Raw genomic sequence first — 15,183 nt, 5'->3', positions numbered from 1 at the left:
AGATACTCTGTATTATACAGAGCGACATGTTTATTATCAGCGTATAGATACTCAGTATTATTATACAGAGCGACATGTTTATTATCAGCGAATAGACACTCAGTATTATTATACAGAGCAACATGTTTATTATCAGCGTATAGATACTCAGTATTACTATGAAGAGCGACATGTTTATTATCATCTTATAGATACTCAGTATTATTATACAGAGCGACATGTTTATTATCAGTGTATAGATACTCAGTATTATTATACAGAGCGACATGTTTATTATCAGCGTATACTCAGTATTATTATACAGAGCGACATGTTTATTATCAGCGTATAGATACTCAGTATTATTATACAGAGCAACATGTTTATTATCAGCGTATAGATACTCAGTATTATTATACAGTCTTGTGACTACATTATTATGTGGATACTGTGTTGTATACCAGCAGTCCCCTCTAGGGGAGCTTTGCACAATGCACAGTTTTTCCCTAGCCAGCTCCTGTAGTAAGTGTGCAAGGCATGCTGGGATTGGCACACCCCCTAGATTTGCTCTCTCTTCCCAGTGTGTGTATGGAGTTCGGCCATGTTGGGTGTATGTTACAGCAGGAATGTGTTTATCAACAAAGGGATCGAACATAATATGTGACTTGTGATCAATAAATCCTGGCTGATTAATAGACGGTATGTTATTGTAAGTCAGCTATCATCAAACATAACAGGTACTCGGTATCATTATACAGAGCGACATGTTTATTATCAGCGTATAGATACTCAGTATAATTATACAGAGCGACATGTTTATTATCAGAGTATAGATACTCAGTATTATTATACAGAGCGACATGTTTATTATCAGCGTATAGATACTCAGTATTATTATACAGAGCGAAATGTTCATTATCAGTGTATAGATACTCAGTATTATTATACAGAGCGACATGTTTATCAGTGTATAGATACTCGGAATCATTATACAGAGCGACATGTTTATTATCAGCGTATAGACACTCAGTATTATTATACAGAGCAACATGTTTATTATCAGCGTATAGATACTCAGTATTATTATACAGAGCGACATGTTTATTATCAGCGTATAGATACTCAGTATTACTATAAAGAGCGACATGTTTATTATCATCTTATAGATACTCAGTATTATTATACAGAGCGACATGTTTATTATTAGGGTATAGATACTCCGTATTATTATACAGAGCGACATGTTTATTCTAAGTGTATAGATACTCAGTATTATTATACAGAGCGACATTTATTAGCACTGTATAGATACTCAGTATTATTATACAAAGTGACATGTTTATTATCAGTGTATAGATACTCAGTATTATACAGAGCATCATGTTTATTATCAGCGTATAGATACTCTGTATTATTATACAGAGCAACATGTTTATTATCAAGTATAGATACTCAGTATTATTATACAAAGTGACATGTTTATTATCAGTGTATAGATACTCTGTATTATTATACAGAGCAACATGTTTATTATCAAGTATAGATACTCAGTATTATTATACAGAGTGACATGTTTATTATCAGTGTATAGATACTCAGTATTATTATACAGAGCGACATGTTTATTATCAGCGTATAGTTACTCATTATTATTATACAGAGCGACATGTTTATTATCAGTGTATAGATACTCAGTATTATTATACAGAGCGAAATGTTTATTATCAGCGTATAGTTACTTATTATTATTATACAGAGCGACATGTTTATTATCAGCGTATAGTTACTCATTATTATTATACAGAGCGACATGTTTATTATCAGCGTATAGTTACTTATTATTATTATTATACAGAGCGACATGTTTATTATCAGCGTATAGTTACTCAGTATTATTATACAGAGCGACATGTTTATTATCAGCATATAGATACTCAGTATTATTATACAGAGCGACATGTTTATTATCAGCGTATTGATACTCAGTATTATTATACAGAGCGACATGTTTATTATCAGCGTATAGATACTCTGTATTATTATACAGAGTGACATGTTTATTATCAGCGTATAGTTACTCATTATTATTATACAGAGCGACATGTTTATTATCAGCGTATAGTTACTCATTATTATTATACAGAGCGACATGTTTATTATCAGTGTATAGATACTCAGTATTATTATACAGAGCGAAATGTTTATTATCAGCGTATAGTTACTTATTATTATTATACAGAGCGACATGTTTATTATCAGCGTATAGTTACTCATTATTATTATACAGAGCGACATGTTTATTATCAGCGTATAGTTACTTATTATTATTATACAGAGCGACATGTTTATCAGCGTATTGATACTCAGTATTATTATACAGAGTGACATGTTTATTATCAGCGTATAGTTACTCATTATTATTATACAGAGCGACATGTTTATTATCAGCGTATAGTTACTTATTATTATTATACAGAGCGACATGTTTATTATCAGCGTATTGATACTCAGTATTATTATACAGAGCGACATGTTTATTATCAGTGTATAGATACTCAGTATTATTATACAGAGCGACATGTTTATTATCAGCGTATTGATACTCAGTATTATTATACAGAGCGACATGTTTATTATCAGTGTATAGATACTCAGTATTATAATACAGAGCGACATGTTTATTATCAGCGTATAGTTACTCATTATTATTATACAGAGCGACATGTTTATTATCAGTGTATAGATACTCAGTATTATTATACAGAGCGAAATGTTTATTATCAGCGTATTGATACTCAGTATTATTATACAGAGCGACATGTTTATTATCAGCGTATAGATACTCTGTATTATTATACAGAGTGACATGTTTATTATCAGCGTATAGTTACTCATTATTATTATACAGAGCGACATGTTTATTATCAGCGTATAGTTACTCATTATTATTATACAGAGCGACATGTTTATTATCAGCGTATAGTTACTTATTATTATTATACAGAGCGACATGTTTATTATCAGCGTATAGTTACTCAGTATTATTATACAGAGCGACATGTTTATTATCAGCGTATAGTTACTCAGTATTATTATACAGAGCGACATGTTTATTATCAGCATATAGATACTCCGTATTATACAGAGCGACATGTTTATTATCAGTGTATAGATACTCATTATTATTATTATACAGAGCGACATGTTTATTATCAGTGTATAGATACTCATTATTATTATTATACAGAGCGACATGTTTATTATCAGTGTATAGATACTCATTATTATTATTATTATACAGAGCGACATGTTTATCAGCGTATAGATACTCCGTATTATACAGAGCGACGTGTTTATTATCAGTGTATAGATACTCAGTATTATTATACAGAGCGACATGTTTATTATCAGCGTATAGTTACTTATTATTATACAGAGCGACATGTTTATTATCAGCATATAGATACTCCGTATTATACAGAGCGAAATGTTTATTATCAGTGTATAGATACTCATTATTATTATTATACAGAGCGACATGTTTATTATCAGCGTATAGATACTCCGTATTATACAGAGCGACGTGTTTATTATAAGTGTATAGATACTCAGTATTATTATACAGAGCGACATGTTTATTATCAGCGTATAGTTACTTATTATTATTATTATTATACAGAGCGACATGTTTATTATCAGCATATAGATACTCCATATTATTATACAAATCGACATGTTTATTATAAGTGTATAGATACTCAGTATTACTATACAAAGAGACATGTTTATTATCAGCGTATAGATACTCAGTATTATTATACAGAGCGACATGTTTATTATCAGCGTATAGATACTCTGTATTACTATTGTGACAAAATGGCTTTTGTCACTGGGTCTGCATGTGACAAACTGCCCTACCCCCCTATCGCTTGGAGGAGCCGGATTGATAGCCTCTTACCCTGGGATGCTGGCCCTTTAAGTCATGGGGTCTTAAGGCACTTGGGACAGAGCCCTCTGTCTCTGGATCACATCATTCGCCTTACTTGCTTGGATTGTACATTTCCCCTGTTACACTCGTATGTGGGTTTGTGCAGTTTAACTTCCATTACAGCTGGTGAACTTAAACTTTACTCGACGTTATTGAGAACTGTGTTCGTGGGATCTGAGCGCTATTCGCCTATAATATGCGCTCAGATCCAAGCTATCTGGGGGTGTGTGGAACATGGGGACTTCGTTCAGCGAAACAAGAGTTATTGATTGTAATACAGTTTTGTTAAAAGGTCAAAAGCACATGTTTCTCTCTGCCCGGAGATAATTAGGTTCTCTGCAACCACTTAAGTTACCGTATATACTCGAGTATAAGCCGACCCGAATATAAGCCGAGGCACCTGATTTTACCCCAAAAAACTGGGAAAACTTATTGACTCGAGTATAAGACTAGGGTGGGAAATGCAGCAGCTACTGGTAAATTTCTAAATAAAATTAGATCCTAAAAAAATTATATTAATTGAATATTTATTTACAGTGTGTGTATATAATGAATGCAGTGTGTGTGTATGAGTGCAGTGTGTGTGTATGAGTGCAGTGTGTGTGTATGAGTGCAGTGTGTGTGTATGAGTGCAGTGTGTGTGTGTATGAGTGCAGTGTGTGTGTGTATGAGTGCAGTGTGTGTGTGTATGAGTGCAGTGTGTGTATATGAATGCAGTGTGAGTGTGTGTGATGCAGAGTGTGTTTGTGTATGTGTTGGTGGGGGGTGGGCATTTTGATTGTTATTTTATTATTATTTTGATCATGTTTTGTTATATTATTTATTGTATAGTAATTATTATTTTTATTTTTTTTTATATTATTTTTTTTAATTATTATTTTTAATATTGTATTATTATTATTATTTTTTTTTTTGTCCCCCCTCCCTGCTTGATCCATGGCAGGGAGGGGGGCTCTCCTTCCCTGGTGGTCCAGCATTGGTAGTTCAGTGGGGGGAAGAGGGGGCTGGCAGAGCTGTAACTTACCTGTCCTGCAGCTCCTGTCAGCTCTCTCCTCCTCCGCGCCGGTCCGGTCAGCTCTTCTGTCAGCTCACACTGTAAGTCTCGCGAGAGCCGCGGCTCTCGCGAGACTTACACTGGGAGCTGACCGAGGTGCTGAACGGACCGGCGCGGAGGAGAAGGGAGCTGACAGGAGCTGCAGGAGAGGTAAGTAACGCTCTCTCACAGCCCCCACAGCCCCAGTCTGTATTATGGCAAAGACTATTGACTCGAGTATAAGCCGAGTTGGGGTTTTTCAGCACAAAAAATGTGCTGAAAAACTCGGCTTATGGTAGAGTATATACGGTAATTATCTCCAGGATAGAGAGGACACTCTTCGTGTGGGTGTGTATAAAAATTGTACTGTATACTGATTGGTTCTGTATATTTTGTTACAGTCTTCCACAAGGTCCCATGCCAGGAGTGTAAGCCGCTTGGGAGCTTTTCCTGTTCGTCTGCTAGCAGCTATTCGTGAGGTTCCAGTTCGGGAGTTTGGAGTGCTAGCCTTTTCCCATGTATGCAGTTCGGTAGTTTGGTGCATTCACTTATATCCAATTTGTGAGTTTTGGTGATTTTACAGTAGCTGTGCCTGTCTTTGAAAATGGGGATTATCGCCTAGACGATTTTAACCCCTTGTCTGCTGAAACGGTCCGTTACATAGTGATTCCCCCAAAAAGACACAAGACTCTAGATTGAGGGTTAGGCAGGAACAGAATGAACTGAGGTTTTATTGCTTCTTTTATACATATTTCTCCACAAGGTTACAACCCATGTGCTCTTGTGGAACAGCCAATCAACAACGTACAATACAGTCAGACACTCCCAGCAAATACACACAAACACTCACCTCTGCCTGTGATTCAATTACCTCAACACAATGGATTAACTTTATTATCACAGGCAGGAAAAATACTGTATTCCACAATATTAATAACTTCTAAAATATACATACAATTCCCATAAAAAAGACATTCTAAATCAGCATACTCCATATACAAACATATCCAAAAATCATACAAATCTGGCCAGTGGTTAAAAAGATAGCTGGAAGTCCTATTTGACCGACCGGAAGCATGGCTTTCCTGCCCAAAAGAGTTCCAGAGATTTGGGCTGTGCAGTGGTCTATTTTACTCTGAGAAAATGGCTAAGTCCCATTCGAATGCACTAACTGGGCCGTTCGTGCAAATAGCCTAGTATAACATGGCGTTCGAATCGTCGAAAGCACTTTGATTCCAGCTGAAGTGTCGAAGTTGCTGAGAAGGTATGGGTCAGCGGTGTTCATGCGTAGCCGTTTTCAGTTCCATGAATTTGACGACACACACCGCTGACCGCGTTCGAGTAAAAAATGATGGCCGCCACCATGTGTTTCGAATGTATGTACGGCGGCCATCCAGGGGTCGGCAATTAACCTGCGTTTAACCAACAGCCTGGGAGGTAAATTGACTGCACACTTCCCCTTGTGTGTGGTCCGCCTGTTTGGTAATTAGTTTCTTAAGCCCCATTTACCAAACCATTTACCAAACCATATGGGAAATTTACATGCACAAAGTTATTTAACAGTTTTTCAGGACTCTGGGGACAGCGTTTTAAAGGGGGGTTCCAATAAAAGTCCATAAGCCCCAAAAATGTTTTAAAGGGCCTTAGGGCCATAGTCAGTAGGCAAGAGGCTGGCAATTATTCTCCTCCAGGCACACTGTTTACAAGACATGCCCCTACTCGCGATATAGCGAGTAGGGGCAGAATTTACTATTACTAAGTAACCTTTACTTAGTATTAGTAAATGTGGCTGAAAGAACAATTTAGGTCTTTCAGCGTTTTGGTAGATAGCTCCCTAATACCGTGGGAATCAGGAAGTTATCTACTAAGTGGCTGCAAGATGCAGCTGCAGCAATGAATAGGATCGGAGGTTCATTAATTCAAATGAAATTCGGATACGAACAAAGTCCCGAATTGCGTTCTAACACGAATGGCGAAACTGTTCTCATTCTGTTAGGATGCAATTTCAGTTTTGCCGGCGTTCTGTTTAAGTGACAGGACGTTTGGCAATACTGACAGGAAGCCTTGCGGGAACAGGGAGGAAAGCCAAGAATTATGGGAAAATGTATCTGACCACCGGATATGAAGCACACTTTGCTCCTCCGCTGGTCATAGCTGATCATGGCGTAAGAAACCTCCATAAGGCAAGTAGTCCCTACTTTATCTTCTAGAAGAAAGTCAAAATAGGATCAGCGCTAAAAATGCCACAAATATGGGGGGTGTATGATAAATAGGCAGCACACCTATATACAGGGGTGTACCCTCCAATCCTCAATAAATAAGGGAAATTCCTGTAGGGCAACGGTGATTTGTCTCAGATGCAGACTTGTATTTTCAGTGCGCCATATGGGAAGAACAGAAAAAAAGAGGAAATCCAAAGGTACAGTAGGTAGGTATATATGGATATAAAAATATGTAAGTATTACTCACAATTTCCAGAGCTAAAATCCAGCTCTGGTATGAAAGGCGTGACGTGGAATGATCCCCACTACAGGATATATGGAGTAACCGCTTAAAGTTCAGTAGTCCAACGGTGGTTCCAGCCGAAAAATAAAAAGATAAAATATATAGTGCTCACTGCTTTAACTGGAGTATAAATTAAAAGAAAGTATAAAATGTACTCACAATATATTGAGCAGGCTTATACTGCTCGGTGTATAACGCATGGGTGGTATAATCCCCACCTAAGGATTCTTTTGGCGTTTCTTAGGATGATGAAAACCAAAAAAGTCAGGCTTAGAAATAAAATAATAAATAAAATAAAAGTGAGAAAGGAAAGTGGCAACTAAAATATTTAGGGCCAAAATTCCTTTATTATAACAATATATAAAAATTTTAAAGCCATCTCTAGACTCGTTTCGCCTACAATAGGCTTCTTCAAGTAGAGTATAATAAAAACATAAACCTGACTTACAATGCTTTATATAGGATACATTAATTGTATTGGAATTTGAATATTCCCGCCAGAATGACGTCATTATAACCTTAATTTTAAAATACATATCAAAATTGTATGGCAGTAATATAAAACACATATAACACATATATAAAAGAATAATTTTGCATGTAACTTTAAGAAACGAGGTGCTGGTATGTTAAGAAATCGATATAAAAAGAGATCACGTGACGCGCGGCTAAAATCACTTCCACGTCACGTGGTTTAAATGAAACGCATGCGAAGTTAGCCGGCCGGGCGGGACAAATCAAACGTCGCGTCACCAAAGGAGAGGAGCCCTATGGTGATCGCGAACGGAGGCAGTGTTTGCATGCTGTCTGTTCAAATAGATGAGCAGACAGCATGCTTACAGTTTGTATAAATGGAAGGGGAAAAGGTCTATTATACAGTTGGATTGATTCTGTAGGGCAATAAAGATCCAGACTCCATTTTTAAAAGAAGACTGGACTGCATAATTGCAAAACACTTAATACATATGTATATGCTTAAGATGCAATGTGTAAACTTTGAATACAATTAGTCATGAGTACATAAGAAAATAATTACAAGGATAAATATTTAAACATGAACTAAAATAAATAAATAAATAATAAAAAAATAAATATATAATAAAATAATAAAAACAAGCAGAAATATTAAAAATAGGGACTTATAGAAAATTAAAAAGATCAAACTGTATATTGAGACCCTGTGGGTCACGAGTCTTTAAATTAAATGCCCATTCCATCTCTTTGCTGCGTAGAATTGTTTTAATGTCTCCACCTTTCCAAGGGATACTGCAGGTATCTATACCTATGCATTTTAGAAGTTTAGGTTTTTTCTGTGTTTTAAAAAAAAAAATGCTTGGATACTGAACGGTTTTCATAACCTTTTAGGATGTTCCGGCAGTGTTCTGCCAATCTGGTTTTTAATTCTCTAGTAGTCATGCCCACATATTGAAGACCACATGGACATTCTTATAGATAATTAACGTTCTTTGTGCTGCAGTGAATACAATTTTTTATAGGGTATGTAATAAATGATTTAAAAGAAGTAGTTTTTGATTTAATTTTATCGTACGTACGTTTACATACTATGCATTTATTGCATTTAAAAAAACCTTTGGGTTTATTTAAAAAGGAGCGGGGACAGAAAGAAGAGGTAGTATGGCTTTGTTTAGTATAGTTTCTTGTAAGGATGGATTTAAGGCTGGGTGCCCCTCTGAATATAACGTGTGGTTTATCGGGAATAATACCAGCTAGAGTCTCATCCTGTTTTAATATATGCCAATGTTTGTTGATAATATTCTTCATAACATTATTTTTGTTATTGAAGTCAAAGATAATTGGCAATGTTGGGGCATTTTTGGAGGCTTTATTCTCTCTGTACTCCAAAAGGTCTGATCTCTCTTTCTCCCTAACATTTTTTATGGTTTGGTTTAAGTTGTTTAAGGGATACATTTTTTGAGAGAATTTACTCAATAGCATTTGAGTTTGAGCCTCAAAATCTTGGGTAAGGGAACAGTTCCTTCGAAGGCGAAGGAACTGGCTCTTGGGTTTTCCATGGAGCCACGGTTTATAATGGCAACTCGACATATCAATCACTTTATTTGTACATACTTTAAAAAAGAAAAAAGTTTTAGTATGAACCTTATTGTTTTGAATAAAAATTTCCAAATCTAAAAAGCGGATAAAAGATTAACTGTATTCATGTGTTAAAACTATACCATTATTGTTTTGATTTAAAACAAGTAAAAACTGGTTGAGGGAGTTTTCTGTGCCTTCCCAAATAAAAAATAAGTTGTCAATATATCTAAAGTATGTGACCAGGTTTGCCTGCCAGTCATGCTCTCCAAAAATGGCCATGGATTCCCACTCTGCCATAAAAAGGTTAGCATAACTGGGTGCAAACCTGGTCCCCATAGCATTCCCTTGGTCCCCATAGCAGTTGTAGATAAAGAGTCTAAAAAACAAAAATAATGTTTTTTTTTAAAAATATCAATACCTTGAATTATAAAACTTATTTGTTGGTCTGAAATTCTATTTTCTGCCCTTAAGATTTTTTCAACTGCAGAACAACCTTTATCGTGAGGAATGATTGTGTACAAGGATTGTACATCACACGTAAGTAAAAAAATGTCTTTCTAAATAAAATTATTTAAAAATCGGAGTAAATTCATTGAGTCTTTTAAATACAATTTCATACATTTTACTGAAGGTTGTAAAAGAATGTCTAGATATTCAGATAAATTAGATAAAATTGAATTGATCCCTGATACGATAGGCCTACCAGGAGGGTTTATAGCATCTTTATGGATTTTTGGTAGGAAATAGATAACAGTAATTTTTGGTTGAGAGACATTTAGAAATTCAAATCCTTGTTTATTTAAAATATTTTGGTCTTGGCCACTATTTAAAAAAGAGGTTAAAACTTGTTGGATTCTTGGGGTCGGATCTTGGGACAATTACTCATAAACCTTACAATCATTAAGTTGTCTCATAGCTTCTCCCTCATACATATCTTTAGACAATATTACAATCCCTCCACCTTTGTCAGCTGGCTTTATAACAATGTTTACATCTTTTTTGTAATTGTAAAAGTGCCTTGAGTTCTGGTTGTGAAAGATTGTCTCGATTATATTTTTCTTTTTTGATTTTTTCAAAGTCTTTTGTTACCAATTTTTAAAAAACCTCTGGGGGACCTGTTTTAAAATGTGATGGAAAAAAAAGTAGAATTCTTTTTCAGAGAGGTAGATATTATATTAGGGCAATCTTCTGATGAGGTAACTGAGGGTTGTGGGGTAGATGCATCTTTTTTGCTGGCAAAAAAAATCTTTTTAGAGTGGCCTTCCTTACGAATTTATTTATATCTATAAATGCTTTTAAATGGCTTGTAAGGATTCATTGGAGCAAATTTCAGTCCTTTGCTAAGGACTGATATTTGTGTGGATGTTAGAGCATTTTGGGATAGGTTAAAGATGCCAAGTTCCTTCTCATTTATAGGGGTTATTGTCGGTCTAGCCTTTCTCTTTTGTGCTCTTCTCTCACTTCTCCTTCCTCTAAACTTAGGCTCTTTTTCTTCGTTTTTATAGGATGCAGTGTTTGTGCGTTATCTTATTTTTTAAAGAAAACGAGAGCAGACAGGAAGAAATGAATAACAGATCATGACAGAGGGAGAGAAGAGGGATTGATTGGGGAAAGGTAAGTTCGGCATGACAGTGCCGCTTTAATTTCTTCTCAGTCACTATGACACCTGAGGGTCGTATTTCTTATCTATTAAAAATAAATTGTCATTTTTTATAAGTATTGCAAACAATAATTTATAGTGGCCGATTTCCTTTAACTCCCGGTATATTTCTTTCAGGTGTATTTGTAAGGAGAGGTTATACTGAAAGTGGTGACAAGAACAGAAATACACAAAGCAAAGCTATGAAGAAATCTTTTAATAACCGCACCAAGGACTTTCACTCTGAAAAATCAAGCATTTTCTCAGATTCCTATATTTTCTCAAAGGAGATAGTAAACATAAACCCCAAACCTTTCTCATGTTCTGAATGTGGAAAATGTTTTGTTAATAAATCAAGGCTTGTCAATCATCAGAAAACTCACACAGGAGAGAAACCGTTCTCATGTTCTGAATGTGGAAAATGTTTTGTTCGTAAACCAGAGCTTGTCCGTCATCAGAGAGCTCACACAGGAGAGAAACCGTTCTCATGTTCTGAATGTGGAAAATGTTTTGTTACTAAAGCAGAGCTTGTCAGTCATCAGAGAACTCACACAGGAGAGAAACCGTTCTCATGTTCTGAATGTGGAAATAGTTTTAGGCACCCTTCAAATCTTGTCAGTCATCAGAAAACTCACACAGGAGAGAAACCGTTCTCATGTTCTGAATGTGGAAAATGTTTTGTTCGTAAACGAGAGCTTGTCTGGCATCAGAGAACTCACACTGGAGAGAAACCGTTCTCATGTTCTGAATGTGGAAAATGTTTTGTTCGTAAACGAGAGCTTGTCTGGCATCAGAGAACTCACACAGGAGAGAAACCGTTCTCATGTTCTGAATGTGGAAAATGTTTTGTCACTAAAGCAGAGCTTGTCAGTCATCAGAGAACTCACACAGGAGAGAAACCATTCTCATGTTCTGAATGTGGAAAATGTTTTCGGCAACATTCACATCTTGTCAGTCATCAGAGAACTCACACAGGAGAGAAACCATTCTCATGTTCTGAATGTGGAAAATGTTTTCGGCAACATTCAAATCTTGTCAGTCATCAGAGAACTCACACAGGAGAGAAACCATTCTCATGTTCTGAATGTGAAAAATGTTTTGTTAATAAATCAAGGCTTGTCAATCATCAGAAAACTCACACAGGAGAGAAACCGTTCTCATGTTCTGAATGTGGAAAATGTTTTGTTAATAAATCAAGGCTTGTCAATCATCAGAAAACTCACACAGGAGAGAAACCGTTCTCATGTTCTGAATGTGGAAAATGTTTTGTCACTAAAGCAGAGCTTGTCAGTCATCGGAGAACTCACACAGGAGAGAAACCGTTCTCATGTTCTGAATGTGGAAAATGTTTTGTCACTAAAGCAGAGCTTGTCAGTCATCGGAGAACTCACACAGGAGAGAAACCGTTCTCATGTTCTGAATGTGGAAATAGTTTTAGGCACCCTTCAAATCTTGTCAGTCATCAGAAAACTCACACAGGAGAGAAACCGTTCTCATGTTCTGAATGTGGAAAATGTTTTGTAAGTAAACCAGAGCTTGTCCGTCATCAGAGAGCTCACACAGGAGAGAAACCGTTCGCATGTTCTGAATGTGGAAAATGTTTTGTCACTAAAGCAGAGCTTGTCAGTCATCAGAGAACTCACACAGGAGAGAAACCATTCTCATGTTCTGAATGTGGAAAATGTTTTCGGCAACATTCAAATCTTGTCAGTCATCAGAGAACTCACACAGGAGAGAAACCATTCTCATGTTCTGAATGTGGAAAATGATTTTCCGTTAAACCTAATCTTGATGGACATCAGAGATCTCACACAGGTGATGAGTCTCTAAAATTATATTATGCATTAACATAGAAATGAAATATCTTGTTTTGTGAATTTTGATCATGCTGACACAGTAAATAGTAATTGTGATAGTAGCAGTCAACGTACATATGATTACTTTCCGGCAACTCAGGATACATTGTGGTTGTATGTTCTGTTTGTTACAGAGTGAAAGGCTACTTCCCCCAACCCCCATGTTAATATAGACCATGGCAGCTCCACTGGTGCACAAGGTTACATCACCTTTTCCCTAATGGGACCATGGTTGCGTTCCCGGACCTACAAACCTGATACGACTTGCCAAATAAAGCGATATTCCCCTGCCTACAACTCAAGTCCCTTCTGAGGTCTTTGACCCCGCCCCCCCCCCCCCCCCCCCCCGCAAGAGTTTCACACACATTCACTCGGATAGAGGAGATATGTATGTCCACCAAAATTCCCTGTGTTATGGTACTTTTTCAGTAAACCAAAATGTTTAAGTGTCTATCTGTTCCTGTCCAAATTAAAGAGAATTGAATTGCGTATATACGCTGAAGTAATTCAGTCTGACACACGGAGTTCAGGTTAAAATAACTTCGAGGAAATTTATTGGCAAGTGCAGAATCAGAGGGCGCGCAGGCCCTTTTAAGAGACATTTTCGTCATCATTGATTATCAAGATATCAGTGAATAAACATCATTAATTGGATTAATTGTTAAGTGTCTGGATTAGTGTCCACCTATCAATATGATTAATTGGATCAAAAACTAAGTGGTTAGTTCCGTGTCCACCCACCAAGAGGTGGTACTTTTTGGACACGGGTGGGGGACAAGGGGTCTTGAGCGTCATTTTACTCGGTCGGTGATGTCAAATCTCGTGGTTAGGTGCAAGGTCTCTTATGAATAGAACATTTCATTACTACTGTGTTCTCATGGCCTTTAAATTATACTATGTTGCGAGTTAGGGGAAATTCAGCAGTTCCTGGGTTAGTCATCTCTTTATGGAGAATACAGTCTTTGTCTATTGTGTTAGATGTGCTGAGAAATTCTGTCATGTAATGTAGTTTTCATATGGAGAAGTCAGGTTATGGGGACAAAATGGAGGATTTGTCACAGCATCAGGTTAAAATGGAGTTAGTGCAATAATTCAATACAAGTACAATAAAGATTTTTTAATAATTCTACATCAGTCCCCCCTATGAAATGTTAAATTCTAAGAGATAAAAACTTTATTTTGTTAGTATCAGAAGACGTGTTAGCCAAAAGGCACAGAAACCCCGTGGCCGCTAGCTAGGTGTTAATGCAAAGTGCAAGTCTGTCCCTAATTCTGACCCTAACAGGCTAACTCATCTGTCAGTATGGCTCTCGAACACTTCACACCCATGGGTGTCCCATGGCGGCTAACCCACCACTTCTCCACACGGGGCCTTTACCATTCACTAACAGATGCTGTCCCTAAGGTGGTCCCTTCCTAGAACTCTCGCACTTTATCATCAAAAGGGATAGATTGCAGCGGCAAACAGGGTGAGTTGAGATCCTGGAAGTCTTGGTCATCAACTTCAAGATGTGTGAAAGTGGGTGCCGCTTGGTCAACAGTCTTCGTGAGGGCTTTCCTCAGACAAGGGAAGACACAACAAAAGAGAAGAGCAAAGATAAAAAAGAAAAATTAGTATTGCCATACCAATATGCATTAAAGCCTTTTGCCATCCTGTCATCCAACCAAACCATCTGTCCCAGGGATCTTTTATCCCAGAATTTCTTTTTAACTCTTCAGAGAGATTATTTAATTTTTCTATGGCTAAAGTTACTTTACCGTTAGGGCCTGTGTTTTCTGGGATGTAGGTACAACATGTCATGGTGTCGGGCAAAATTTTACATACCCCTCCTTTTTCGGCTAGGATCATATCTAGGGCTATTCTATTCTGGAAGGCCATTTGGGATGTGGCCTGTAACTGTTCGGCTAATCCCTGGAGGGCGTCTCTGGTGTAATTAACAAAACGCTGTTGATTGTAATAAATATAATTTATCCAGTTTAAATTCTTGTTTGCGGTAACTATGGTAAAAATTGATTCAAATCCTGCAGCAACCTCATCTCTTGCTTTAAACTCATTGGGTACCCCCCTAGGCACCCCAATGGCATCAATGTAAATGTGAGGGTCAAAACTTCCTTTTACTGGGGCTTC

General features: G+C 36.8%; 1 protein-coding gene across 1 annotated transcript; it reads left to right on the top strand.

The window, feature by feature from the left end:
- The first annotated feature begins 617 nt into the window (after positions 1 to 617).
- Positions 618 to 13,291, top strand: LOC134568428 (zinc finger protein 84-like). The gene is made up of 4 exons (XM_063427014.1): positions 618 to 678; positions 10,032 to 10,097; positions 11,066 to 11,174; positions 11,338 to 13,291. Exon 4 carries the CDS (start codon positions 11,403 to 11,405, stop codon positions 12,966 to 12,968), a length of 1,566 nt encoding a protein of 521 aa, XP_063283084.1. The 5' UTR covers positions 618 to 678; positions 10,032 to 10,097; positions 11,066 to 11,174; positions 11,338 to 11,402; the 3' UTR covers positions 12,969 to 13,291.
- The last annotated feature ends 1,892 nt before the right edge of the window (positions 13,292 to 15,183 follow it).

The sequence above is a fragment of the Pelobates fuscus genome, chromosome 7 (genome assembly GCF_036172605.1).
Source record: "Pelobates fuscus isolate aPelFus1 chromosome 7, aPelFus1.pri, whole genome shotgun sequence".
Taxonomy (NCBI): Eukaryota; Metazoa; Chordata; class Amphibia; order Anura; family Pelobatidae; genus Pelobates; species Pelobates fuscus.
The sequence above is the reverse complement of the archived record's forward strand: the minus strand, read 5'-3'. Positions and strand labels throughout refer to the sequence as shown.